Source organism: Mixophyes fleayi, chromosome 2 (assembly GCF_038048845.1).
Source record: "Mixophyes fleayi isolate aMixFle1 chromosome 2, aMixFle1.hap1, whole genome shotgun sequence".
In the NCBI taxonomy this organism is placed as follows: Eukaryota; Metazoa; Chordata; class Amphibia; order Anura; family Limnodynastidae; genus Mixophyes; species Mixophyes fleayi.
In genome coordinates this window covers 188,947,428-188,974,190 of record NC_134403.1, presented here as the reverse complement: position 1 = coordinate 188,974,190, position 26,763 = coordinate 188,947,428, and the positions used below count along the sequence as shown (strand labels likewise).

At 40.5% G+C, this 26,763-nt stretch overlaps 1 protein-coding gene across 3 annotated transcripts in view; it reads right to left on the bottom strand.

Moving 5' to 3' along the window:
• Nucleotides 1-22,713, bottom strand: part of TAF15 (TATA-box binding protein associated factor 15) — a 30,800-nt gene extending 8,087 nt beyond the window's left edge. For 2 of the 3 annotated variants that reach the window (XM_075195141.1, XM_075195143.1), the window contains exons 1-7: nucleotides 22,563-22,713; nucleotides 20,141-20,183; nucleotides 18,154-18,205; nucleotides 14,578-14,671; nucleotides 14,302-14,401; nucleotides 5,136-5,332; nucleotides 4,869-4,986 (exon numbers count right to left, since the gene is read on the bottom strand). In XM_075195141.1, the coding sequence (XP_075051242.1) occupies nucleotides 4,869-4,986; nucleotides 5,136-5,332; nucleotides 14,302-14,401; nucleotides 14,578-14,671; nucleotides 18,154-18,205; nucleotides 20,141-20,183; nucleotides 22,563-22,572 (614 nt within the window). In that variant the 5' untranslated portion in view covers nucleotides 22,573-22,713. The remainder of the gene's footprint in view (nucleotides 1-4,868; nucleotides 4,987-5,135; nucleotides 5,333-14,301; nucleotides 14,402-14,577; nucleotides 14,672-18,153; nucleotides 18,206-20,140; nucleotides 20,184-22,562) is intronic. The other variant, XM_075195142.1, reaches the window with a different exon arrangement.
• Nucleotides 22,714-26,763: the final 4,050 nt, after the last annotated feature.

The following is a 26,763-nucleotide window of genomic DNA, read 5'->3' as shown; positions in this document are numbered from 1 at the left end:
TTCCTTACCTTATTTGCAGCAAGCTGTTAAGCTAATGGTTACAGTTTGCCAGGTGCCATGATAAACAATGACATGTAGTAAACAGATGTTGGAACACCCTTGGTAGCATACTCGTTCACAGCCTAATACCCAGGGCAACTATCTTTCTCTGCCTTTTAGTACATGGAGCGACTATCTCTCCTTGGGAATGAGCTTGTGTGCTAAAATGTGAATTCATGCCACATAACTGTGCAACAATATAACTCTCCCAACACAGATTTGGAAAAAGGAAGACTGAAAAACATGAGCATATGGAATTGCAGCTTTAAACACACAGTTGCCTTCTATGATCCAAACAGTCTCACATAAAATAACTTACCAGCATACTACAATCTAATACAGATCCTATGGATTCAGAAATAAGTGTGCTTAAAAATGTAACTGTTCAACTTTACATAAACTTAAATAGAAGTCTCATTTTAATTAACCATCCCCTTCTGACAACTGAAGAAATTGAAAAGAGGGCCAGATTCAGACTAGGCTACAAGATCTGTCCGAGAGGCCTCTTGCCATATCATCAATAAGTTTCTGGCCCACAACGTTCAAAGTCCCAATGGATAACTACTGGCCCAGGGACGTTAAACATTGGTATTCAGTATTTGATAATGTGGCAAGACGCTTGGCAGACAGAGGCTGCCAACACCAAAATCAACTTCTCTGTCCAATTCCATCAGTAACCTAACAGCAGAGGAAGACTGTGCGGGACCCCAGAATTCCAGTAAGTGGGGCTAAGGTGAAATTACCCTTTAAACTTTTAAAGAGAATAATTAAATACTCTGCAGAATTCACAAATTTTTTTTTTATCTTTGACAGTAATTCATTAAAAAAAAGGTATTAATATAAAGAACACCAAGCAAAAACCACAAAGTTTTATGAACTCAAAATAGCTATCAACTATGCTTTTAAAGGTTAGGTTTAATATAAAAATTACAGTTTAAATTTACACTTCGCATCCTCTTAATCGTTCTGACTTTGATCTACAAAGTTACCCCCTTCAACTAGCAGAGCTGTGGGGTTCATAGGTCAGCTCCTTCAGTTGCATGATCCTCGAGCTCATATTTTGAATAAAACTGGTTGTGACATAGGTTGCAAACCAGATTGATTGAACATGCTGCATCAATGACCATTTTCAGTAGTTTACACTTAAATCCTAGGCTATGTGCAACTGGGATAGCAGTCTATCCTGAACTGTGGTGGTTCTGCAATTATAATAGTTGAAGAGCAATTGTTATACTTTTTTTCTAACCTTTATTTGTCTTTTGCTATGCTAGAGCAAACATTCTTGGTAGCAGTGCTGGACAGCCATGCTCTAACAATGACAGAGTTAAAGTGTGCAGAACTTAGTAATCTATAATTATAGAATGGCTGCACTACATGTCAACTCCTTATGAAAGGATCAGAACAAAGTATAGAAATTTCATTCCATATATAGAGGTGCAACTGACACCAGAATCTTCCTGCACTAGTGTCTCACATCACTACTTTGCTGTTTGGGACCAGCTTCTTCCTTCACCTGCTCCTTCTGTGAAGAGTCCGAAGATATCAGGGCAAAATAATATCTTAGCACATTCCAATAGAAGATAAAGTACTTTAATTTTTTAGTGCCTCTCAGTAATGTCCAGACCAAAGAAAAAAAAAAAATCTGTGTGCCTTCTCCTCACTTAGACCTAAATATAAAATTTGTATTACATAACAGAGAGGCCACCAAAAGAATGATTTCATGCCCCAATATCCGATTGGCTAGTCAAACATACCTTCAAAATGCTGCTACATCTGTCCCCTTAAATTAGTTATGTTCAAATTTTAGGTGAACTGGTGTATGTTTCAACAAACATTTAATGGGAACTTCAACAAAAGTTCAGGTAATCAAACAGTTCCCCAGAAAGCAGATATATATTATTTCACAAAAAAAAGTATGGAAAATTTCCCAAAGAGTCACTTTTGTATGTGAGGGGATTTTATATTTTATCTTTCAGTTTCTTTTTGGAAGCATACAAGCATGTGTAGGCTGCATGATAGTCTTCTGGTTCATGGTCATCTGGACCACAGGAATTATTAAAGGTAAAAATGTAATGAGAGCACAGGTATGCCTGAAACCTGAAGTGAGACAATATACGAACAGCCTGCATTTTTAGCAAAGTTGGCATAAACTTTATGGAATAGCATGCATGTACATATAAAGTAATTAATGGTCCACAAAGATCACAACAATTTTTTAGCACAAACTTACGGGTCACCTGGAATGTCCCTACGAGACTTGACATAAAACAGGCTACAACTGATGACTTGCAGAGGATGATTACCATCATCTAATCCCACAGTCCTCAAACACCTCAAAGAATCACTACAAATGTAATAAGGTTCGTAAAATCTACTATTCACAAGCATACAAGATTCAAGCATATCAGAACTGAAGAAATTTGAGGCAAAGATTTAATTGCGAGTGTGGGAAGGGATGGTTGTTATATTACCTTGCACATAGTAGGTTCCTATGAGAAATCCAATAGAAGGACACTGCACATTGGGGAATTGGGGATGTTACAGATGACATGTCCAGGTTATACAGAAATGTCATAGTGACAACTGGTGAGCCTTTACCTGTAGCCCCAGCTCTATGTCTCTCAATCACATTCTGTGATTGAGGGACATAGCAGAGAATAATGAAAGGGAGTGGCCAGCTTCCGCATCACGACCTCCACTGCACAACAGGGCAACCATGCAGCACATCCAGAGGAGATGGGGGAGTCCAGTGTGTTTCGCACCACGTGTTCTCCCTCCTCCTTCAGGCTCCAGACTAAAGCCATATGGTGAGGTCTGAGTGGTAAGTCAGTTGGTCTGAGGGCAGGTAGAGGCATTTTATGACAACGGGATGTACGAGTGGCATGTGGGGGCATTTCGGGATTATAAGTATTATATGGGGGAGGTGGTCATTTGAAGCAGTTTATTAATTACAGAAATATAGGCCAATATGTGGCCCCTTTGAAGGTTGGAGGGCTGCACATGCTGCCCTGGAAGTGTTTCAGGTTACCCATCACTAGTCTCGCTCAAGCCTCCTCCTGCGATAGGTACAATTAAGTAATGACCATTTTTCAGGTTAATAGAGCAACTTTAAGCTGCTCAACACACAGAAAAGTCCAAGTAGAAGTCTAGCCTGTATAATGGATACTACAGAGTGTGACTAATATAAAAGTTCTACATTAACTAAACAGAGTAGATGCTATGGTCTCTCTTGAACCAGTAGTCAAAATCACTTGTAAATATTAAGCACGCTCTGGTCCTCTTTGTTCTTTAATGTATTGGCAATATCATTCCCCATCAAGTGTAAACCAAGAAAAGCATAATAAATGACTAAACATAGCTAGGGCTGCTCCATTAGTGTTAGTACAGCACAACTCACTTCTCTGTCCAAATAATGATTCTAATAATTTTCAACAGATTCATAGAAGAGAATTGCTGTACAATTAAAAGGGGAAGGAAGACCTTTAACCTGCATGCTATAACCACTGAAGATGTACTGAACTTTTGTAGGAGACATCCGGGTAAAGCGCTCAGGACTTTACCTCTGAGTGTATAAACTGGATTACTTGCGCAGTAGAGTAAGTGCTGTTCTCCAAGTCATAGGGAGTTATTCTCCAATGTGACAAACAAAATGATTTTAATTTTAATCTTTTATATAAATATATATATTAAAATAAGAAAGTATAAATATATTAAAAACCTTTGATAGTATTATTCTAACAAAAGAAAAAACCTGTTGTCAGAATGTACAATATGAATAGGTGTAAGAAGTTAATTGTCGTCCAAGCAGAAATTCCACTATTAAGAAAAATGTTTTGCTCACTGATCGCAGCTAAATTATAACATTTACGTGTGTGCGTGCGTGTGTGTTAATATAGTTCCACAATTAAAAAAATGAGAACAGAAAACGTTCGAGGGTATTTGATGTTCTTAGATGAAATTGCTTTTGTCAAGTTATATGTTTGTAAAATGACTAAACATTGTGTGCTTTAGGAATTAAAAAGATATGCAATATAGCTTGCATACAGAACATTTTTTTTATATGTCAGAAGCTACATACTTCACACTTTAATACACTGGGGAAAAAATTTTACTTTTTATATTGTTAAAAATTGACAATTAAATATCAATTGCACTGATTTAAACAATCTTTTTGAGGAGCACATGCCGATGTTCATTAATACTAGAATGTCCTAGCTTAAGAAAAACACTAACAGATTATAAATATTTAAAGGCAATAAAATTTAAACTGGAAACTAAAATACAACCAGTTTTTTTTTTTTTTATTTATTTTTTTTACATTTTATAGTTCCCTTTCAGTAACATTAGAGGATATTGCCCACCATTTGGTGGAAAAGTATTAGGTTCACAAAGATCATGGAACAAGGGTGTCAAACAAAAGCCATATCATCACTATTAAAACCAAATGCATAATGCAGATTTGTACCAGCTACACTAAAACATGTAATATAGAATTTACCACTAATCACACTATTGCCACCCCCTCATTGGATAACACTCTAGTTATGCTACCTCTTACTGTCAAATCCTTGGTCACCACTCAGAACCGTCAAGTTGAGTGCAACAAGTCAAAATTATAACTGCTGAAAGAGCACACAACAATCTAAAATGTGCGACAACTAGGAGCCACATATCTCCATAAAATCATTAAATTCTTTGAGCTGTTCAAGATTGCTTAAATTATTTAAAACCTCTACATTATCATCAAATTAACCTATTAAGGCATTAGAGGTAATCACATTTCAATGAAAATATGAGAACACCATGATGTTAAAATAAGACCGACTCACCTCATGCCACCTTGCCTATCTGTGTCATAGCCACCTCGGCCTCTGCTACCTCCAAAACTCTGGGATCCACTAAAACCTCTATCACCACCATACTTGCCCGAATCCCGTCGACCATCATCTGTATAGAGGAATAGTAAAAGTTAGAGAATTATATCCCAAGTTAAAGTTGGCCAAGTCATTCTTAAAACACCTTAAAATAAAAACTTAAATTGTGAAATTCTGATTTAATGTTACCTACTACTAAATAAATGAGTGCTTGCACATTACCTTGAGGGGAGTGACTATAACCCTCTTTCCGTGAGGAGTAGGACTGCTGCTGTCCTCCAGATCCTGAATATTCAGATGATCCTAGAAGCGGTTGTTGCCCTGATCGTGGCTTCTGTCCGTATTCTTGCTGGTCAGAGGAATCAAGAGGTGGCTGATATGACTGGCCACTGTTATGCGATGGACCTCTGCTGCTGTATCTGGAAATGGAAAGGTTTTTTTATAGTAAAGATATGCAAAACTGAAACAGTATCAAAAGTTCTCCATTAATTAAACAGGTAAAAAGCTAAATAAAAGTTTATGTTTTGATTGCTGTTTTACTGAAATGATGACTTGTTTTATGTTTCATTAGGAAATTATACTGTATCTAGAGAAGAGTACTGCACACTTCTACAAAACATCATTGCTTGCCCTAGAAAGCACAGGGTAAAAATTTCAAAATGGATGTTAAATTAGAATAACCCATCACTTACACACTTACGAACAAATGCTTTTTGCATGGAGCTTTAAAATAAGGGGATTTCGTTCTGATAATATTCAGAATGAAAAATAGTAGTAAGGGTGGGAGTTGTTTCTAAATTAGTTGCATGCCAAAGTATTTTTATAAAAACAGAACATTTAAAATGATAAACTGTAAGAGGGGAAAGTGGAGTTAAGAGGGCCAAGCAGTTCATTTCATGCTTGGGTATCGGTGGTTTGTATATCTGTTACATTACTTTAGTAATATTAAAAAAATTATAACGAATAGGCAATAAAAATTATTTTGCGCATTTAATGTAGAGTATGAAACTGTTGACAACTTAGAAGTGCGCATCTTAAAGAGAACATGTCACTTAACATTGCTACTAGCAGTGTTTAGTTGACCAGAGTCCTTGCCACTATATCCTTGTAAATGCAAGGCCACATCCTCCATATATAGAGAACATGTCACGGATGTAGATAGGGAATTGCAAGATGATCTGGGTAACACCCAGGCAGTAAAGGCCTGTCTAAAAAGTAACCCTAATATTACAAAAACAAAACATCTAATCTACTTCCAGAATAGAGCAAACAAATACAGGTAGTTGAAGATAAAATATTCACTCTCCTGTGTTAAGGGTTTTCCAAGGAAAATCAGCCACTCATGAGCAATGCTTTGAAACATGTAGGCAGGACTACTGGGTGCCTGCCTACAGGAATCTGACCATTCACTACAGCAAGATTAATGAAGACAAGGTGGGTGATAGGGTGCTCTGGCTAGCTGAAGAACAATGAGGGGCTCCTAGAGTGCTGTAAACACAATACTTGTAAGACCTGCTGGAAGCAAAGACCTCATTAGGCACATCATGTTACATGTGCTGGATTCGACTGGTCCACTCATTAGGCAGGCCATGCTACATTATTTACGCAGGACCTGATCAGTTCCATAATGGGCGTGAATTTGCATGAGAGGCCATCTAGATACTCAAGCTGCTGCTGGTCTATGTGGTCAATAGTTTTAGAGGAAAAATGGGATTTTTATACTTACGTAAAATCCGTTTCTCCTAGTCCACTGGGGGACATGGGGGTATAGAGTAGGGACAGGGCGAACTGGCACTTTAATCTTCTGTTTAACTAAGACCCAGCTCCTCCCCCTCTATACCCCACCTTCTGTCCAGCCTCAGTTTATGTTTAACCAAGCCCACAGAAAGCAGAGATAGAGAGAAACAGGAAGAGAATAAAATTAGCAAACAACAACATTCTTTTACCAACAAGACTACATGTCAAACTGTAGGAGAAACTAGAGCGTTAAGGGTGGGTGCCCGGTGTCCCCCAATGGACTAAGAGAAACGGATTTTACGTAAGTATAAAAATCACATTTTCTCTGTCTTCCTTTGGGGGACACCGGGGACATCCCAAAGCTGCCCTACGGGAGGGAACGCTCAGAAGAAATGGCACAAAACACCTTTCTTCTAAAACTTGCATTCTTGGATGCAAACACATTAAACTTGTAAAAGTTAGTGAATGTGTAAGGCGGCCACGTGATAGTCTGTACACACAGCTGTTCTCTGGAAGCACCATAGCGGGCCACCCAGGAAGCACTTACAGACCCTGTAGAGTGCTTGCATAGATTATCTGGGACAGGCTCTCCAGCCTTACTATAAGCTTGACGAATAACAGCCGTAATCCACCTAGCAATAATTACTTTAGAAGCTAGCCATCCTCTTTTGCGAGCATGATAGAGACTCAAAAGATCATCAGTCTTGCGCATCTTCTGAGACCTCTGCACATAAATTCGAAAAACTCGAACATTGAGAAAACCAATAGAAATATCATTAAACTGAATACATAAAATCATTCAGGACCGGAATGACAATGTGTTGATTTAGATAAAAACCAGACACAACCTAAGGAAAGAGGTCTTGTTTTGAAGAACTGCCATGTTTTTATGAAAAACAAGAAGAGGAGACTTGTAAGATAAAGCAGCAAGCTCTGAAAACTGTGCGTGCCGTAGAAATGGGCAAAACTGTTTTCTAGGAAAGAAATTTGAATTCCACTGTATGCAAAGGTTCAAAAAGGCGGATGCCGTAAAGCATTCAACACCAAATTCAAATCCCATGGTGGTACCGGAAGAACATATGCAGGTTGTACATGAAGAACGCCATAAATGAAAATGTGCACATAAGGAATGACAGTAAGTTTTCCTTGAAAGAAGACAGAAAAAGCCGACACCTGACCTTAAAAAGAACTAAGGCGCAAACCTGCATCCAATCCCTCCTGCAAGAACCTAAGTAACCTGGCCAAGCAAAAACAAGAAGTAGGAAATCCCTTCTTTTTACACCAGTCAATACGTTTTCCAGACTCGATGAGAAATCTTTGCAGAGGCTGGTTTCCGAGCATAAAGTATGGTTTGCACCACAAGTTCGGAAACACTTTAGCGCTTAGGATCATAGCTTCAACAGTTTCAACTTTCTTTACCTTTCTTAACACCCTTGAAGCATGGCTACCGGTGGAAAAAGGTACACTAAGCAATACCTCCAAGGGACAGACATGGCATCTACTGCAACAGCCATAGGATCTCTTGCACGGGAGCAGAAGAGGAGAACCTTGTGGTTCATCCGAGATGCCACCATGTTGATATTCGGGTGACCCCACCATTCCAACTGACAAAACACCTTAGGATGAAGGGACAATTTCCGCATGGCCAAGGGACTTTTGGTACCGCTCTGATGATTGAGGTATGCAACTGATGTGGCATGGTCGGACAATCTTCACTAGCCTTCCCTGCAGCAAGTGTTGTGCGCTTATAAGAGCATGAAGACTGCTCACAGTTCAAAGACATTGATTGGAAGCTTGGATTCCTTTTGAGTACAAAAACCCTGAAACCGAGCATGAAGACATAAGGCCTCTAATGTCGAAGGCTGGCATCCTTTTTTATTAAAGTCCAATTTTAAATAAATTGCGTCCCCTGGTTAGAATCTGTTTATGTAACCACCAAAGAAGCAACTAACTGGTCTGCGAAGACAGGTGAAATACCTGGGCCGCCAGATTCAGATGGTATTTGTTGCATTGCAACAGAAGATCCAACTGGGACTGCCGTGCATGAAACTGAGCAAACTGGACCGCCTAGAAAGTCTATACCATGTTGCCAAAACCGCTTATGGCGAAATGTACCGAAGGCTACCTTGCCGCCAAACAAGATCTTATCCTGTTCTACAAGGCTAGAATCCTGTCTTGGTTGGCAAGAACACCCGTTTTGACGGATGTGAAATAAAAATACTCCAAAAAGTCCAAGTTGCTCCCATCTCAGCAAAAGATCTTTTTAAGTTGAGAATCCAACCGTGAAACTGTAGAGTCTGGATTACTACTTGGATATGTCGCCTACAGCACTTTTGGAGACCGTCATTAAAAGAAGATCGTCCAGACAAGGGATGATTGTAATCCTCTTGGACTTTAGCAGAGCAGCCACGACCAGCATGATGTCTGTGAAGATACGTGGGGTCGTGGCCAGACCAAAAGGGAAGAGCCTGAAATTGTTAGTGCTGTGACCGAACCGCAAACCTCAAAAGGAACTGATTACCCCTCTAGATAGGTACATGAATATAGGCATTTTTGATGTCTAGAATCCCCATGAATTTTCCTTGTTCCATGCCGTGAATGACCGAGCTCAAAGACTCGATCTTGAACCTGGGCACTGTGACATGGATGTTGAAAGATTTTCAGAGTCAGAATTGGTCTGAATAAACCCTTTGGTTTTAGTACGAGAAAAAGGTTGTAATAAAAACCCAAACCTCTTCGATAATCTTGCACCGGAATCATCACTCCGGAATAAAGGAGGGATAGAATTGTTTCTCTTAAAACCAGTCGCTTTCGTGGACAAGTGGGAAGCCCTATGGCAAAAACTGTCTGGAAGAAAGACCGAGCAGATCAATCTTGTATCCTCAATCCACTACACCCAAGCATCAGACATCAGTAGTAGACTGCAACCAGTGATCCCTGAACAAGAAAAGACAAGCTCACACCACTTGCGACAGCGGAGGAGCAAAATGTCCGTCATGCAGACTGCTTGTTTGCAGGTTTCGCTGCTGGACGTCAAGCAGACTAGGCCTGGCGCCCACGCAGCAAACCACCCCTAGTAGCGGATGACTGGCCTGTAGAAGATTGGCCTGAGGAATATTAACCCGGAAACCTTCCTGAGGACTGAAAGGACTGGAATTTGGATAATCTGTTTGGGAGCATTAACTGGGAGAAAAGTGCCCTTTCCATCTGTAGCTTGACTGATAATGGAATCAAGCTGAGGTCCAAACAAAAGACCCCCAGAAAACGGTATGGTCTCAAGAACCTTTTCAGACTCCCCAGCAGCCTTCAAGGACTTAAGGCAGAGAATACGACGAGTTGATACTGCAGAGGCAGAAATACGTGCACCAATCAGTCCCGCGTATGTAGCTGCCTCTCGTAAATAATCTATCGCCCTCTGAATTTGCTCCACTAATGGAAGCAGTTCAGAGGAAGGCCTGCCTGCCAACAAACATTGAAAACGGTGTTTTGACCAGCGTTCTACTGCTTTGTTAATCCACGCAGATGCCAAAGCAGGCCTGAAAGAGGCACATGCTGCCACGAAAATTAACTTAATGACTTCCTTAACCTAATGGTCTGTACCATCCCTAAGAGTGGCTATGTTAGGACAATGAATATTAGTTACCTTGGCTAACCTTGTAACTGCAGCATCCACACGTGGAAGCGTCTACCATTTAGCAAAAAAACTTTAAGAGGAAAAGGATAAACCGACTGCAGTCACCGAAATACATGGAACTTGCTATCTGGGGAAGTCCAAGGCTCTGACAACAAATCTTCCAATAAGGAAGAAGCCAGGAAAAAGAAATAAAAAAATTTTTTTTCGTGCAAAAAGAGGAGCCTGTGCAACATGACGAACCTCTTACTCATTACAGATTTCATTTTTTCTTTTTTTGCAACTTTTTATTGTATTTTATTTACCACTTTGTGCACCTATTATCTGGTATATATTTCCTCTTTTTTTTATATGGAGTTCATAATAAACCCTCCTGGTTACTAATAGAGAGCCTACTGTTGTTGCTTTTACTATATTACCCATTCTAGCTATTTCTACATTATCATTGCTATTCATAGCGCCGTGGGTCATCATTATGTTTTTAGGAACGTGAAGTACCTGACACACAACTTGTATTAATTCCTCCACTCTGGCGAATCGAATGAATCTCCTCCACAACCGAAGGAGCATCCATGTCAGAATTCACCGCTAAATTACCTTCATTCTGGGAACTAGTGTCAAATCTGGCCTATTTTCCTGAAGTTGTGGCGCCATCCTCCTACGCTTATGCGAGGAAGACGGTGCCGCAGATTGTAACATCCTCTCTAAGAGGAAGAAACCTAAACCAAACCCTGGACAGAGGATACAATTCCCTGTACCCAAGCAGGCTGTACAGACTCTGCCAGGGAGAAACAGTCAAACCTTGACTTAGCGAACTAGAACCCATGTCAGTTGCTACAGTGCAAGCAGAATCAGAAGATGGAGCGACCACAGTCTGTGACAGCACCAACTGAGCAAGTTCAGCCACTGTATTGGAGAGAGATCGAACCCAGGCATGTGTTGCCGTATGTAAAGCAGCAGCTGCATTACACGGTCTGCTCTTTGAAAGCCAGCAGGCTGCGCGTCTGACCTGATGGTAACTTAACGTGACAGACAGCCCAGGTGAAACTCAACATGGATGTAACACCAGCTTTACCACGCATGGGTTTTCCCCTTCTGACATGTTAACAGATGGGACAAAACACAAACAAAACAGTGTAATAAACAGTGTATCAAAACACAATATAAATAACAAGCAGCCCACAAAACTTAACAGAAAGTGAACCTGCAATACAACCAATAAAGCCCCACAGAGTAAAGGTAATAAACTTTTGAAAATAATCCCCAAACCTTTCTATCAGGATTCAGGACAGAAAAGGGGAGCTATAAAATGGCTGTTTATTCTAGTGTCTGCACACATAATAGTGAGAGACCACCATGGAGGAAGTGTAAGAGATTCCCCCAGGGCCAAGCACTGAATTGGTAACATTTAATAATTCAGTGCCTAGCAGAGCTCACTATGTTAGTGACCCTTGCCTGACCCTGTCTCCTGAGCTTAAAAAAAAAAAAAAAAAAAAGATTCTTTTTCATAGAATGACTGCTCCTAGTAAGAAGCAGCCTGCTCAGGGACACAATGCTATTTTCTACCCCTCGCTCTCAGCACTGTGCTGGGAGAGGGTTTCACTTACCTTCTGCCACCCCTCCTTACGCAGTGTCTGCAGTCTATCCGACCATTAGATCATGAGGACGGACAAGGCCTGCGGTGACCGTGCCCAGCTCCTAGGAGGGTATGAAAACGTTGGGAGAGGGAGGCTGGCAACAGAGGCACCTCTCACAGCACCTCCGGATCCCCCCTCCCCCCCTCCATACAGCACTTGCCGCACGCTGCATACTGTAGATTCCTGCCATAAAATAATAAAAGTATCAGAAGAGGGCTGCTGAGCAGCCTAGACACAGCCCTTTTGCCGGGCACTTAAACTAGACTGAGGCTGGACAGGAGGTGGGGTATAGAGGGGGTGGAGCTAGGGCTTAGTTAAACAGAAGTTTAAAGTGCCAGTTCACCCTGTCCCTACTCTATACCCCAATGTTCCCCCAAAGGAAGACAGAGAAACTGTACTGTGCGCTTTTCCTCCCAAGAGCCAAATGTACATTGATTACTTCAATACAGTGCCATTGAGGAATGAGTGAGGACCCCCTTTGGTACTACCTGCATATGTCCAGCATCGTAAATGCTGCTGGGGATGCAGCAATACCCATCCTCTTCTCAACCAAGGGTGTCTACTTGGCATCTGCTAAGAGTCAAGTATCAAGAAACGGGGTGCTACTTGACAGACATTTTTATTGATAACTTGTTTTTCACGGTTTAATGTACTTTTTAATCCTTGGCCCAGCCTAAGTATATACACCAGAGCATCGGTGTATTATGTGTATTTCATGTTAGGTACATTTTGCCCTTGCTATTACCTGCAATATTGTATGTATTAGAAATAGAAAGAATATTGCCATATTGTGTGAAACAGGACAGCAGAAGTCATTTTGCTTGTGTTCCCTAAAGTAATTACCATTTGTCTCATATGCCCATTGTTATGAGGTGTGTATACCTGGTTTGTAATCAAAAAAAGGTCTGGGTAATTTGACAAAGCTAGCTGGCAGCCCACTTTAGTTGGCTAGGTTAACAGGTAATCTGAGAAGTAATTAGGTTAGAACTTCTAGATGACATGCAATGTGCCTCCACAGTAATACACTGGCTTCCCAATACATTGGGAAATGTATTAACATGTATCAATATAAATGTTATTGTATCAAAATGTATCACACTCAGATTGTTTAATGTGACAGATACAATGTGTCAAATGTCTTGTTGTTTCACACAAGTGTGAAGGGTCATTCCTTGATGTTATATTGTTACCTCTTTGTTTAGTGTATTCAGCCAAATAGCTAATTGAGTTAAGCCATTCCATTGAATAATCAAAGCAAGAGACAGTATTTCTAACTGTTAAAGTATCCACTGATAAACCCCTGCTGAATGGGAGAAGACAGACATGTGACCCTACTCCTTGTGCATACAGCCAAGAATATAGGGAGAGCAGAATGCCGAGAGGTATTCTAGCTTGGAAAATCCTGGTGTACAAGATATCCGTGAAAAGGACTCTGGGCCCAGCATTGTGGTGCCGCTGGAGGAAACCCTACCATGACAGGGTCTCTGTGAGCCAGTAACCCAGACTGGGCGACACCCTAACGGTCTAGGTAGTGATAATATTGAAAGACAGATTATTACTTTGAAGCGCTGACTGCAAGAGGCTGCTGGAGGATACATGCTACCATTTTCCCTGTATCTTGTGAACGTCTTGTGGTGCTGTGCCGTCGTAATAAAGCCTTATTTTGGATATACTCTGGTCTCCCCGAGTGAGTTGAATCCCAGAGGGCAACTGCCATCCCAGCTAAGGGTGGTATCCTCACACCAAGTAAGCCAACACAGGGGGACAACAGAGGATATCACTTCAAGATATTGGAAAAAGGAGGATAAGCAGGGGTGTTATAGAGGAGTCTTTCCTTCTAGAGCCTCGACTCACAGGATTGGGATATAAACCACCAACTGTGTTCCTCTTCTAGAGGAAAAAGATAATTGCTAAAATGTCAATGCTACTTACCCAAGGGGACTATTTAACGAGCAGTAAAAGGATCTTTCTTCGCTATTTCATATTTAACAAAGGGTTAACGCCAGAGAAATCAGATGTTTCCAGCCTTAGCATATTTATTGGAGCTTACCAATGTCCTCATAGACCTCTGTGTGGACAGCAGTATTGGGCAGTTTATTAAGTGGCGTAAAGTAAAGTTTGTTGCAGCAAAGCAAGTCAATCTCAGGATGGTCTTACTAGTCTAACATGGGATCCAGCTGAAACATCTCTGGATTTATTGGATCTCTCCACTATGGTTTAAGCGCTATATGCATAAGCCAACACTAGCAGCACATGTGCATAGCACTCTTTCGCCCAGAGCAGCTCTGGCATGGTAGATAGTTGGGCGGTACAACATTCTGTATTGCTGCGTTTTTTTAATTTTATAACTTTTATATTTAGAAAGTGAAATAAAATTTCTTACCCTCCTCTAGATGATTCGGAACTCTGCTGTACATAGCCTCCATAAGATTGCTGGCTTTCATAGGGTGCTTGGCTCTGTCCATGAGGAGATTGCCCATAGCCTAAAACATTTTATGCTATAACAATCAGTATAATTTTATTTCTGCCATTATATGAAAGTTTGCTTTAGTTAATTTATTTTAAAAAACGGGTATAAAAAGATTGATATTGTAATTCCGGATATGGATCATTTTTGTTACAAACATACTTCAAATGAAAATAGGAAATGAAGACATACCTTCTGACTGACTCTGGCCATAGCCAGAACTGTAACTGCCATAGTTTTGACCATAGGCCGATGACTCTGGTGTCTGTCCACAGACAGAATAGTCCTAAAAACAAGTTAAGAATTCATTGACATTCAACTGCAACTCGCAAAACAAAAAAATGGCAATGTAGATAGATCCAAACTGATGTAAAGATGACTTTTTACATGGACACGGTTATAAAGTTGACATAAAATATACAGTGCTATATTTTATAGCCAAATCTATCATACATCGGACCTATATCACCTCAGTTATCAGATAGCAAAACTTGCAGTGGGACAGTTCGAAAGGTAAACACTAGCACCTGTGTGCATTGCTTCCCCTAACCAAACCATTCTGACATTTGCCCTGCGATTGTACTTTTCCAGAGCAGGGACTGCTTTTGTAGTGACCAGACTATATGATGCTGGACTATATCGCATCAATACCAGAATTTCCTTTATTTTAATGAGGGGTGTTAGGGAGTGTGCTTAAATTATTCAATCAAAATTTATATAACAGGTATTTGTCTATTTCTGACTTAACATCTTACCTTTTAAGGGATGAATAGACATCTTATGGACCAACTGTCTATTACACAGACAACAAGAATGGCAAAGTTGTTGTCCAGAGATGCAATTCATTATCTCTAAGACAGCTTTTCAGTGCAATACTAGTAATCGCTAAAAGGGGTACCACTCCTGCACTGACCAGCCTGGGATCTGGCTATAATATGCCATATGAGTGAGTAGGAGCCCAGGCTGGTTAAAATTTGTAGTGGTAGGGTCTACATTTAAATGTATGAACGCCTTTTATATAACCAGCACTAGCTATCCTGGACAGATTAAAAGCGGAATCAGCAATGCGGCGTCCCACCACTTCCATCATGATAACCAACTTCCAGACTAGGCTGCACATTGCTGGTGCAGTAAATTATTAGTTCTGCTCTGAACAGCAACAAGAGTCTGGTTAGTGAATGGGACTTTCAGAATGGCAGCTTTTCCAGCATGCAGTTCTACCATAATGGACAAGGAAACCATAAGACACTTGTCCATTAAAATATAAGTTAAAAAAATAAAAGACATCCACAACTTATACATTTAAAATCAACAAAATACATACAATGCACTTGCTGGTGAACAAAACAAAATCTTATGTTCTTGATTCAATGACTTATGCTTGTTACCATCCCAAGTAATGTAAACAGAGGCAATCTGAGGTTCTTCCGTTATTGTAAAACTACAAACTCCAGTGTGGCCAAATTGCTGAGGCTTTTAGTTTCAGCAAAAGCTAGCTACGTTTCGTCAAATCAAAAGCTAGGCAAATACATTTTGAGTAGTACAACTCTGTCATTCTTCAAAATGAGGATAGGCGAACTGCAAGATAGGGCAGGATACTCTTTGTATACCAAAGTAAAACCCATTTTCCAAGTAAGGAATTTGATATCTACTGTCTCAAGAAGCTCAAAGGGTGTGTATACTGCAATGCAGTAAGAACCAAATTACAATCCCATTGGTCGTTGGGAGGTACGTAAAGTGGCTGAATGTGTAGAACAGCTTGTAGATAGTCTAAGTTTCAGGAATGAGAGAATTTCTTTTGAAAGGACCTGGACCTTCAAAGAAGAGAACCTCAGACCATCCACTAGACCAGTGTTTCTTAACACGAGTCCTCACACCTCCCCAACAGCTCATGTTTTCTGGATTTCTTCTTTCTAGTCATGCACTAGTGAGTTAATCTATTTTGCTGGGTCAGTAATTATCCCACCTGCTTCCACAGGCAGAAATCCTCAAAACAGGAGCTGTTGGGGAGGTGTAAGGACTGTAGTTAACCCTACTCTAGACAATCCTGTAAAAATAACAAAATCTGAGCCAAATTAAAAGAAAGTGTGAACCTCTCTTTTCACACCATGAAATATATGCCTTCCACACCCTATAGTAATTCTTCAATGAAACTGACTTTACTCGTGGTCTGGATAACTTCCTCATAAACCTTTTACCCTACGGATCATGGTTTTAGGAGCCATGCCACTAAAGCCAGCTGAGCTACATCTTGCTGGTAAAATGGGCATTGGCTTAATAAATCTTTACTTAGAAGATTCCACAGTGGATCGTCTGTCATTCCTAAAATGTCTGTGTACCAAGACCTTCACAGCTTCGAGGAATACTGGAACCCGCTCTTTATTTTTTAGGACTCACGGTAGCATGGCAATCAGAGCAAAGACAATTCAGTTGAAAGTTCTGCGGAATCATCACAGCATCCATCAAATACACTTTCGGAACCCTGGTTCTCTCACAATATCTGTCCACCTTGTGATTAAGCCGTGATGCCATCATATCGCTCCACTATCTGATTGAACACATCTTTGTGGAGGGACCCCATTTTTGGATGGCATGCAGACACAGAAAGTCAGTCTCCCAATTTTTCACTCTTGGAACAAACACTGTTTAAGTGTATCTCCTATGGTACTTTGGGGGGGGGGGGGGGGGATTGAATGTTCGTTGGTACAAGAGATGCAGAAGGGGGAGGAGCTTCAAGCTCAGTGTAACATTGCAAACTTAGTGCCTGCTCTTGCATGAGGATGCTATACCCCAAAGACAGCAGTATGAGCATGGATGAAAGTGAAAGTGTTTTTTCTTCATTTTAGTAATAGGGTCTCTAAACAAATCCACAAACATGATATATTGTGTAAGAGCTGGAGATTTATTGTTGATGTGCAAGATGTGAGCACCTTTGTTAAACTCAAGATAGGATAACACAGGGCTCAACAAACCCCAGACACCAGGTCACCATAGGCCCTCACTCCTGCTTGCACTGCACTCTCAGGAGAAGACTCTGCGAAGGCAGCAGCAGAGAGCTATGTAAAGAACTCTGCTTTTACCAACACAGGCTTCTAACTGCCCCCCTAGAATGCCATGCACATACAAAATGTATCCTTGTTCAGAGGGGACCAGACCAATTCCTCTGCTCAAGCAGATGTGAGAGACAGGTGGACTCGGAGGGGAATGGAAATTACACTCAGAGTAAATGTGGAAGTACAGTGCAGCAGTGAGTGAGGGTGGGGGTGGGGGGGGGGGGGTTGAGGTTTAATTAATGTGCGACTAATAATAAAGGGTAAGGTCAATTCTCAGGCTTTTATGATGGAGGACTGGTATTCATAATGATGCAGGAAGGAGGGTATAATTATGACTGACGATATACGAGGTAATCATGATTGAATGAATGGGTGATAGTGGTAGGATGGAGGGGACATGTTGATTGGGTCACAGTGAGAAGAGGGAGATGGCAAAGGGACACAGGGTTTGAAAAGTGAGATGGAGCACACAGAATGGACTTTGGTGGGAACAGAGATGAAGGGGCTTGATGTGCAGATATATAGGGATAGAAAACACTTCTAGTGTGGGGACTGAAGGGTGTAATGTCTGTAAAATGTTAGCTGTGCGCAAAGAGGGTGTGTATGATCCGCTAGTTATTAGTGGAAACCATATTCATTTTTTATTTTATTTTTTTAAACTTAGCACCTACACTATTAGGCTGGTTCCTAAATTTAAAAACATTTGATTACCAACCTGTGCAGGTTGTCCAGCAATATGACCACCACGATTTCCGTATCCAGAATAACTAGAAAAAACAATAAGTCCATAATGTGGAAAACTTAACAGCATTCAATTTGTTTGCATTATAACAAGATGTACAAATCAGATGTTTTTCTGCTCTTGCAATTTCAGTAGTTTCTTTTTTGAAACAAAAAACGGTTCCATGATTCTTACAGTGTCTTAGTTTTGCATATTTTTTATTATTTATTTTCTTTTTTTTAGTATGTTCTTTACATTTAGATTTTTTTTTTTAAACTTAAACATTTTCAAACATATAAAACAGGAAAAACCTAACCACAAAAAAAGGGTATTCCGTCTTACTGAGACCAATTTATTGCCTTTTATATGCTCACCTGTAACTTCTAATATACTTTCTTTTTAGCCATGGATTTACATTAGTGAGTTATTTACATTGCCCTATGTTCTTTGCATTGGATACAACAGCAATGAGAGTGCAGTTTAGAGTCTTCTTTCAGGGCAAACAATATAAGCTGCCTGATCATATGAAGACAAGGCTAAAAAAAAAACAAAAAACAATGCACTTATAGTGCAACAGGGAATGTTCCAAACAGCCTAACCAATTATAACCATCATCATCAGGTATTTACATAGCACCACTAATTCCGCAGCGCTGTACAGAGAACTGACTTACATCAGCCCCATGAGAGCGAGACACACACACACACACACACACACACTAGGGTCAATTTCGATACATGCCAATCTACTAGTATGTTTTTGTACGGCAAACCAAAGTCCCTTTAAAATGATAAAATTTCATATAAAGAATTTGCAAAAGGCAACAGTTCACAAAAGAATACTACATTTTCTACACATGTGAGAAGGACCATGACTTTCCCATGTCAGCACCAGTTACCATAGAAACAGACGAATCCCCCAACATAGTTGTATATATTGCCCCACAACTAAACCATAATGTCTTGCATGGTCACAGTTATGTATAGACTTAAGCTGGGTACACACTACAGAAATTTCGACCAACTTTTTATGCCGAGCGATTTTACATGCGATCGATGTTCCGATCTCTCGGTCCATGGAGTGCATACACACTAGCCTTGTTTAGGATGATAAAGGAAAGAGCGGACGTCCCTTTAGCGATTTTTTACAGCCATGTTGTCGTGAGCAATGACTAATTTCGTACTCACTGTTGTGGATCGGTCTGAAGTTTATACACACTACACAGCGGAAACGAGATTGGAACGAAAATATTAAATGGTACGACCTACCAAATGAGGCGATAATCGTCCATTTGGGCAGACTTTCGACCATCGTGTCACTGCACACACTGACCCGACTTTTGAATGAGCGGTCGTATGTCGGCTGTTTGAGCGGATTATTGGACGAAAACAGTGTAGTGTATACCCAGCTTTAGATCAGAGCTTTTTTTTGTTTTTTACACAAGTGGATTTGAACACACTAATGTAATCATCATACAGATCACACGATAAACGACCATTTGGAAAGAGTGCAAGTGCCACAATCATGTCTTATTGTGCAAAAACACATTGCATCTGTTGATTTGGTTTAATAAATTTCCAAAAGATCACAATCAACGATGATACGTTGTCAGGCAAATGTAGAAATGTGTATGCACTCACTACCAGCAGTGTAGGCAGATATCAATAGAGTGTACAGAGTCACGATCTTTTCAGCAAATAGATCAGATATGCATCCATCATAACTTTGTGTAGGTGTGTACATATGAATCTGCATGATCATCAGGACTTTCAGTCGTTGGTAAAATAGTTTCAGAAATTTTAAAAGATTGCATTAGCTTCACAGTACTACTGAAGTAACAAATGTAAATATGACCTGCTCTACTTTCCACTGTCCATGTGTTTCACGTTATCAAACAAGCCTGATGACACATACACCCCCAACCCAAACAAAAAAAACAAAAAAACTTTAGAACTAATAAATGGTATAAAAAAAAAAATACCTTTCTTGATGTTGTCCTCCATAACCTCCATAATTACCAGGGTCTATAATAAACAGTAAAAAATAAAAATTAATTTAAGTAAACTGAGAATGTATAACGTTTTAAATCTTTAAGAAAAACATTATTAGTAAGAAAACTTGTGTGCAAAGAATTAGTGGAAAAAATAGTAGTTTTAAAATGTAAAAAATGACTTTTTTTTAGAAATATCATTCACTTTGTTCCTGTTCTGTAACAAGACCTATCACATAAAATAAAAAACTATTTACGAAAAATGTGGCAAAACATTTTTTTTTTTCACGGCAATGTCACAGTTGCCCTGAATTTGCTTTATAAATGCACACAAATACATACGTTATAAAGTGTTTACATTACTTTTTCAATATAGATCCTATATTGTTCACCATACTTGGCATCTAAAAAGGTTACTTAAGCCACTTTAAAAGGAGTAGTAAAAACAAAACAAAAACAAATGTGATTATGGAGTAGGCTGTATGGCCTACCTAAAATTAATCAGATCCAACATTATGGAGGCTCCATTTCAACAGGGATCCCAACAGCTGGGGGTAGGTGCTCCAGAAGAGATTTACATTATTTTGGGCAAGCCAAAATTGTGGGGGTTTTTTCTTTTTTTTTAAGGACACAAAAAGGTGGAGCAAGTGTCGTAAATCAAGAGGTTTAATTTAAATTACAATACATTTCTTTAGTCCAGAAAATGTGGGGCTCACTTTAATTTTAAAGGGAATCTAGCTCTAGAATTTGATTTACTATTTGTCAAATACTATTGTAGGACTCTACATAGTTTCTGTGATGGTGCCAAGGGTGCTTGCAGAGCACACATTTAGTATAAAGTGTTTTGGTTTCCCTCTTCCATAATCCCTCCTTTATCTCCTCCTAGTACCCTTCAATCAATAGGAAATAAATGCATATGCCAGGTTCAAATTAAACCAGTTATCAAGTGATGGTAGCTCTCATTGCACAGCTTTGTAGTACAGGGTCATAACCTGCTGTGCAATTGCAGTGGTCTCATACATACTACAGTGAAACCCTGGTCCTGGCACCTCAACATTTCAGGGACATTGGAGCATGGATCTGGTAACTAACAGCACAGGATATCATAGCACTGTACTATAATGTTGTGCATAAGAGCTCATATAGACAGGAATTAGTTTTAAAGGTTCCCAGCATATGCATTGTCACAGAGGGAGGGTACAAATAACAGGGATTCGTTTTTAGCTGCCATAACCAACCAGGATTTCTTTTAACTATGCTTACTAGTTGTAGAATACGTGAAGGACTGGCTACACGGCTAAGGTTAACATTAATACTAAAGGGGTCTCACAAACCAGGCTTTCAATGGCAGTCTACAGCTTCAGCAACATTCCCTGGAAATGTTTGATTATGTTCCCAATCACTTAAACGAACATGCAGTAGGCCATATTTCCTTAAAGAAGCAAACATTCAAAGACATGTCAGCTATAGGTCAATTAAGTGATTAACCAATTGCTTATATGTATGGAGATCAAACCGTTTTCCCATGGCCTTTTCAGCTTTCAAACATAATTTAAGAATAAAAATATTTTACATATTAAAATAGGATTGCTCTCCTGGACAAGATCTTCTGTTTAGACAACAACAGTCATGTAACATGTCTGTGGACTTCCCCATGGAGCCACTATTACTACCTGCAATTGCCACTGCAATTGCCACACTGTGGTCTTACGGTTTCATTGGCACAACTAGACCATGTAATGGATTCTGCTATCCAAATTGTAGGTGGCCTCAAACAAATGAATGTGGAAATGATGAGTGCTGATATGCTCTGAATTCTCAGAAATCATCAGCACTCATGTCATCAGGAATGTGGCATTGATCAATAAGTGTTTGAGGGCCTCATTTGTTAGTTTACATAAATTATAATTAAGGGATACTACACCTATTTTATCATAAAGATATCATCATGCCTGAAGAAAGGAGCATCTGAACCAACTGTATCATCAAAATGGTTAAGCGGTAGATCAAATGCTATTGTAGCTCAATACAACTTCATAGATATCCAATTCTAAATATAAAAACATTATAAATATCATAATAGTAGCTCATAATAAGGCAACCTCCTTCACGCGAGTCTCTACTTGCAGCCAGAGGTATGTATGTATGTACAATGTTATTAGACAGCCAGACCCATGTGATATGTACGTGCAGCAATGCCCAGGTTGGGCGAAGTGACTGGTAAACATACTGTTCTCCCCGTTCCCCACAGGGATGGCAGCCATTACTGAGCTGTGTAAGCTAGGTCTGGCAGCACGTCACCCTCTCCTTATCCTGCTGCGTCACCGGCCTCGCTGATCAGTAGGCCCCAGACCTACAGTGGGGGGGAAGGCGCCCGCTGTCTCACACGACAAGCCGGACACTGGCATCCTACCTGAGGACATGATGGCGGCGGCAGGGAGGACACTCGGGACCACAGGGAAACTATCACCACGCTTAAGGTCCAGACGTCACACTGGGCACGAGGGGAACGTACTAACGGCGCGAAAGGGTGCTTACGTCACCACGCGGGAGAGGGTCAGCGCTCTCACGCACGGGACGTCAGGAAGGAAACAAGTGACGTCAGTGCGTAAGACGTTGCTCATTACCCTGTCCTGTGACTGTCCTGTTGTATGAGTGTGTGGAGAGCTTGGACCGAGGCTGGATACCAGAAGCTGCCACTCCTTCATAGAGACACTCGTACCAAACACGACACTATCACACTGCACTTTAAATAGCTTTAATAAATCAGTTTATGATTTTTTATGGTTGCATATGCACATGTGAGCAGAGTTTCTATGCCATACTTTTCTGCTCCCTTTTGGTTGCAAATCTGCTCCTGAGCTGTGAATGGTCTGTTAAAAAATACAATATACGTTGTGCAAATCCCTGTGCAGTCCCATAAAAAAGTTAAGGAACGTAAAGCAAAATAAAGGAGTAACTTTATACCTTGGCAAAACCATGTTGCTTTGGGGGGGGGTCAATTCAAAATGGGACGGATTTATAGCATACTTGCCAACTCTCCCTGAATGCCCGGGAGACTTCCGGGAGAGCTGGCAATTCTCCCGGATCAAGTGGGCAGATTTGAAGCCTCCATGATGCGATTCAACGGGAATCACATTATTTTGGCCCGCCCCCCCATGTTAAAATGATGCATTTGTGGCATTACATCATGGGGCGGGGCCAAATTATGTGATTTGCGGAGCTCTGCCCCCTCACGCCCACCTCTACTTCGAGACTCCAGGAGGCCAGTCTTTAAAGGTTGGCAACTATGATTTATAGTTGGGATAGGGTATGTCCTAGATCAACTTTAAATTTCAGTGGAAACATAGAGCATACTTGCCAACTCTCCCGGAATGTCCAGGAGACTCACGAAATTTGGGTCGGACTACCGGGAGAGCTGGCAAATCTCCCGCTACGGGCACCCCAAAATGACGCGATTAGCGGTGAATCTCGTCATTTTTGCCCCGCCCCTACGACAAAGCAGCATTTTAGTTGTGGGGGCAGGGCCGAAATGATGCATTAGGCCGCACTCCACCCTCCAGTCACGCCCCTCTCCCGGAAAGAGTTATGAGAAAGTAGGCAAGTATGACATAGAGCTATCAAGTATTTGTGTGCTACATGAAAAAGCCGCCAGTATTTCCCCTATGTGCACAATAATAAACTAATTTGCAACCCTTGCATTGTAACATGGTTTTGTCCAAGAGCAAATTTACATGACACTTTCAGGCCTTTTGGGTTGCAGATTACCCATTACCCAAACTGTTAGTTTTCACCTGGTTATACTTTTCCTAGTTAAAGCATTTTGATCACCAGACCATTGTTTGCGCTCTGTGTTATGTACAAGCTTTACTGGGAATAACATTTGTTAGTGCACCCAAATTGTTGTTATATTTTTCTGGACAGATACAGTTTTCTTTTGGTAGTATACCACAATGAATATATTTTTTTCTAAGGAGAGAAGAAGGATTTACAGTTTCTTAGCGTACTTAGTACAACTTTAAAAAATTACCACCAAAATAAAGGATCATTTTAAGTTTATTGGTCAAAATAAAGAACCCATACTCACCATTGTTTTCTTACATGAATTGGGGGAGGGGGGGCTTGAGCATGTAAGGACACATGCCCAAAGTGTCTTGGAACCACTGCTAGTTGTTTACTAAAACATAACATAAAGATGCAGGGTACGTAATGGCAAACTGAAAAAGAGGTGTTAAAGAATATAACACTAAAAAATTGGCAGATGTCGCAGAGCTCTCCACCCTTTTGACTCAAGCTGCAATGTGAAATGCAGCCTCAGTTCGTCTCCTAAGGCACGGTGGTATGAGGCCTCTTCTGGTCCCTTGCTGTGTCTAGCAGAGATAATAACTTTAGCCAGCTAATTCTCCAGAGTAAAGAGCAGACTTAGCAATAGATGTAGGTGGGAGCTGTTGCTCGGTGACAATCCTGTTATCCTAGAACAAAGCAAGTTTGCAGGTCGTATAGATTCTGGCAAATTTGTATGTTGGTTGTGGAAAAGCTTTCCCTCCAGCATAAGGGGGTGTGCGGGCTACCACATACCTTGTGGTTACTCTAAGAAACTATCTTTTATAAATCAGATGATCTCTAGTAATATTTTACAAAAGTATGAACAAAGGACTTGCTTTGAAAGGTATGCCCTATGCCACTACCTTAGTAGTAGCTGAACCCCTCAGTGAGTGACCCCTGAAAGGGTTAGTATCGATACCAGCTCTCCTCAAAGTTACAACAATCCATCCTTAAATAGTGGAGGACCCCCCTTCAGATTACAGTAGAGATAGTCTAACAAGCAAGACACCACGTGCAGACTGGATTCTGTAGCATATTGGATCACATCCAATTCCACAATGGGCTGACTGAAAGGATGTTTTAGTGTGCCCTTTCATGATAACACATGGTATCATCCTGGAGCCTACATTAATCAAGGTCTGTAACATGAATGGGAACAGTTCTACACCACAACGCAAATGCTAATGCTAACAGAGAGGCTAATTGGTGTGATAGCTGATAAACATTAGAAACAATATTCACAGGGCCCAAAAAGATCAAGAAAGGATCAATGTACATGTGTTGTCCATGTCTTGAGGGGTAGCTCATGTGAAGCAGTTGAAGAATATCACTTATTCTCTGTTGTTGGGAACAACTATTGAAAGCGCACTTCCATATGATTAAGTTACATAAGCTGCCAACCCTGACTCGTATGTAGTGGCTAAGAAGTTAAGGGCTATATGTAGAAGGGATAAGATGTGAATAGTGTTAGTTTGAGATCGCTAATGGTCAAATTCTCCAATTATAGTGCAATATCTAGTCCTAGTATGGGGTATCAAGGAAGTTAAAGTCTTCGTGGGTGATGTTAATGCAAAATCAGTCAGCAACCAAGTAATGTTGCCATCCACATACAGTGAGGCAGGGTCTCTGACAAATGCAGAGTGCCCTGGATGCAGTCCTTGGAGAACTACGGGCAGCATGGTGGCTCAGTACTTAGCACCTCTGCCTCACAGCACTGGCGTCATGAGTTCTATTCCTGACCATGGCCTTATCTGTGTAGAGTTTGTATGTTCTCCCCGTGTTTGCACTTCTCAGAGCGCTATGTTGAGAGGCTTACTGCCTAACCAGCCTGTTAGGTGTCAAGCCTGCAGACGAACAAAGGGATAGGCATAGTGCACAAATAAAAGGGAAACATATGCATAAAAATGTTAGAAAACTATGCCTCAAACACAGTTAATACAATGGAGGTGCTCCAGAAATCCAGAATCTCAGTGTGAAAATTCACTGTCTTCTAAAAAGGGACTGAGAACCATGGTGGTAAAAAAGATTTGGAAATATTCTGATTTACTTGCTGGCCCAAAGATGGTGAGATATTCAGGATGTATATAGTATAAATGAGTCCCTTCTGGATAGCGGAGTGTAGCCAGAGTATTTCAAACAAAGTTGGGTCTCCAAAGACCTTATTGGGAGAAATGTGGAGAAATGATCTAATTTGGAGATATTCATAAAAGTTTGGGAAAGTCCTAGGGATATATTTACTAAACTGCAGGTTTGAAAAAGTGGAGATGTTGCCTATAGCAACCAATCAGATTCTAGCTGTCATTTTGTAGAATGTACTAAATAAATAACTAGAATCTGATTGGTTGCTATAGGCAACATCTCCACTTTTTCAAACCGGCAGTTTTGTAAATATATCCCCAATGTTTGTTGGAGGTGAGAGAAGCATTGAAATATGCCCAGTCCCGTAAGATCTACCACAAATTTAATTTCTGCTTCAGACCATCTCTAGATGTTACCTGTGGGAAACTTGGATTGTTACATAACAGGATTAGGGGAGAAACTGAGTCAGAGAGAATATTTAATAATACATACAGTCACATATTTTCATAAATAACTTGAGGGGAGAAGGTGGAGTTCCTGAGGTCTATTTATTCTGACAAGGTGCCAGAGGAGAGCTAAAGACACTAAGGGAGGGTATTCAATTGGTTGCGTTACTGTTAAAAGTAACGCGGCCTGCACATTATTACCGTTATTACGGTAGTTCTAACGCCAGCTTTTTACAGAAAGCCGGGATAAAACTACCGTAATAA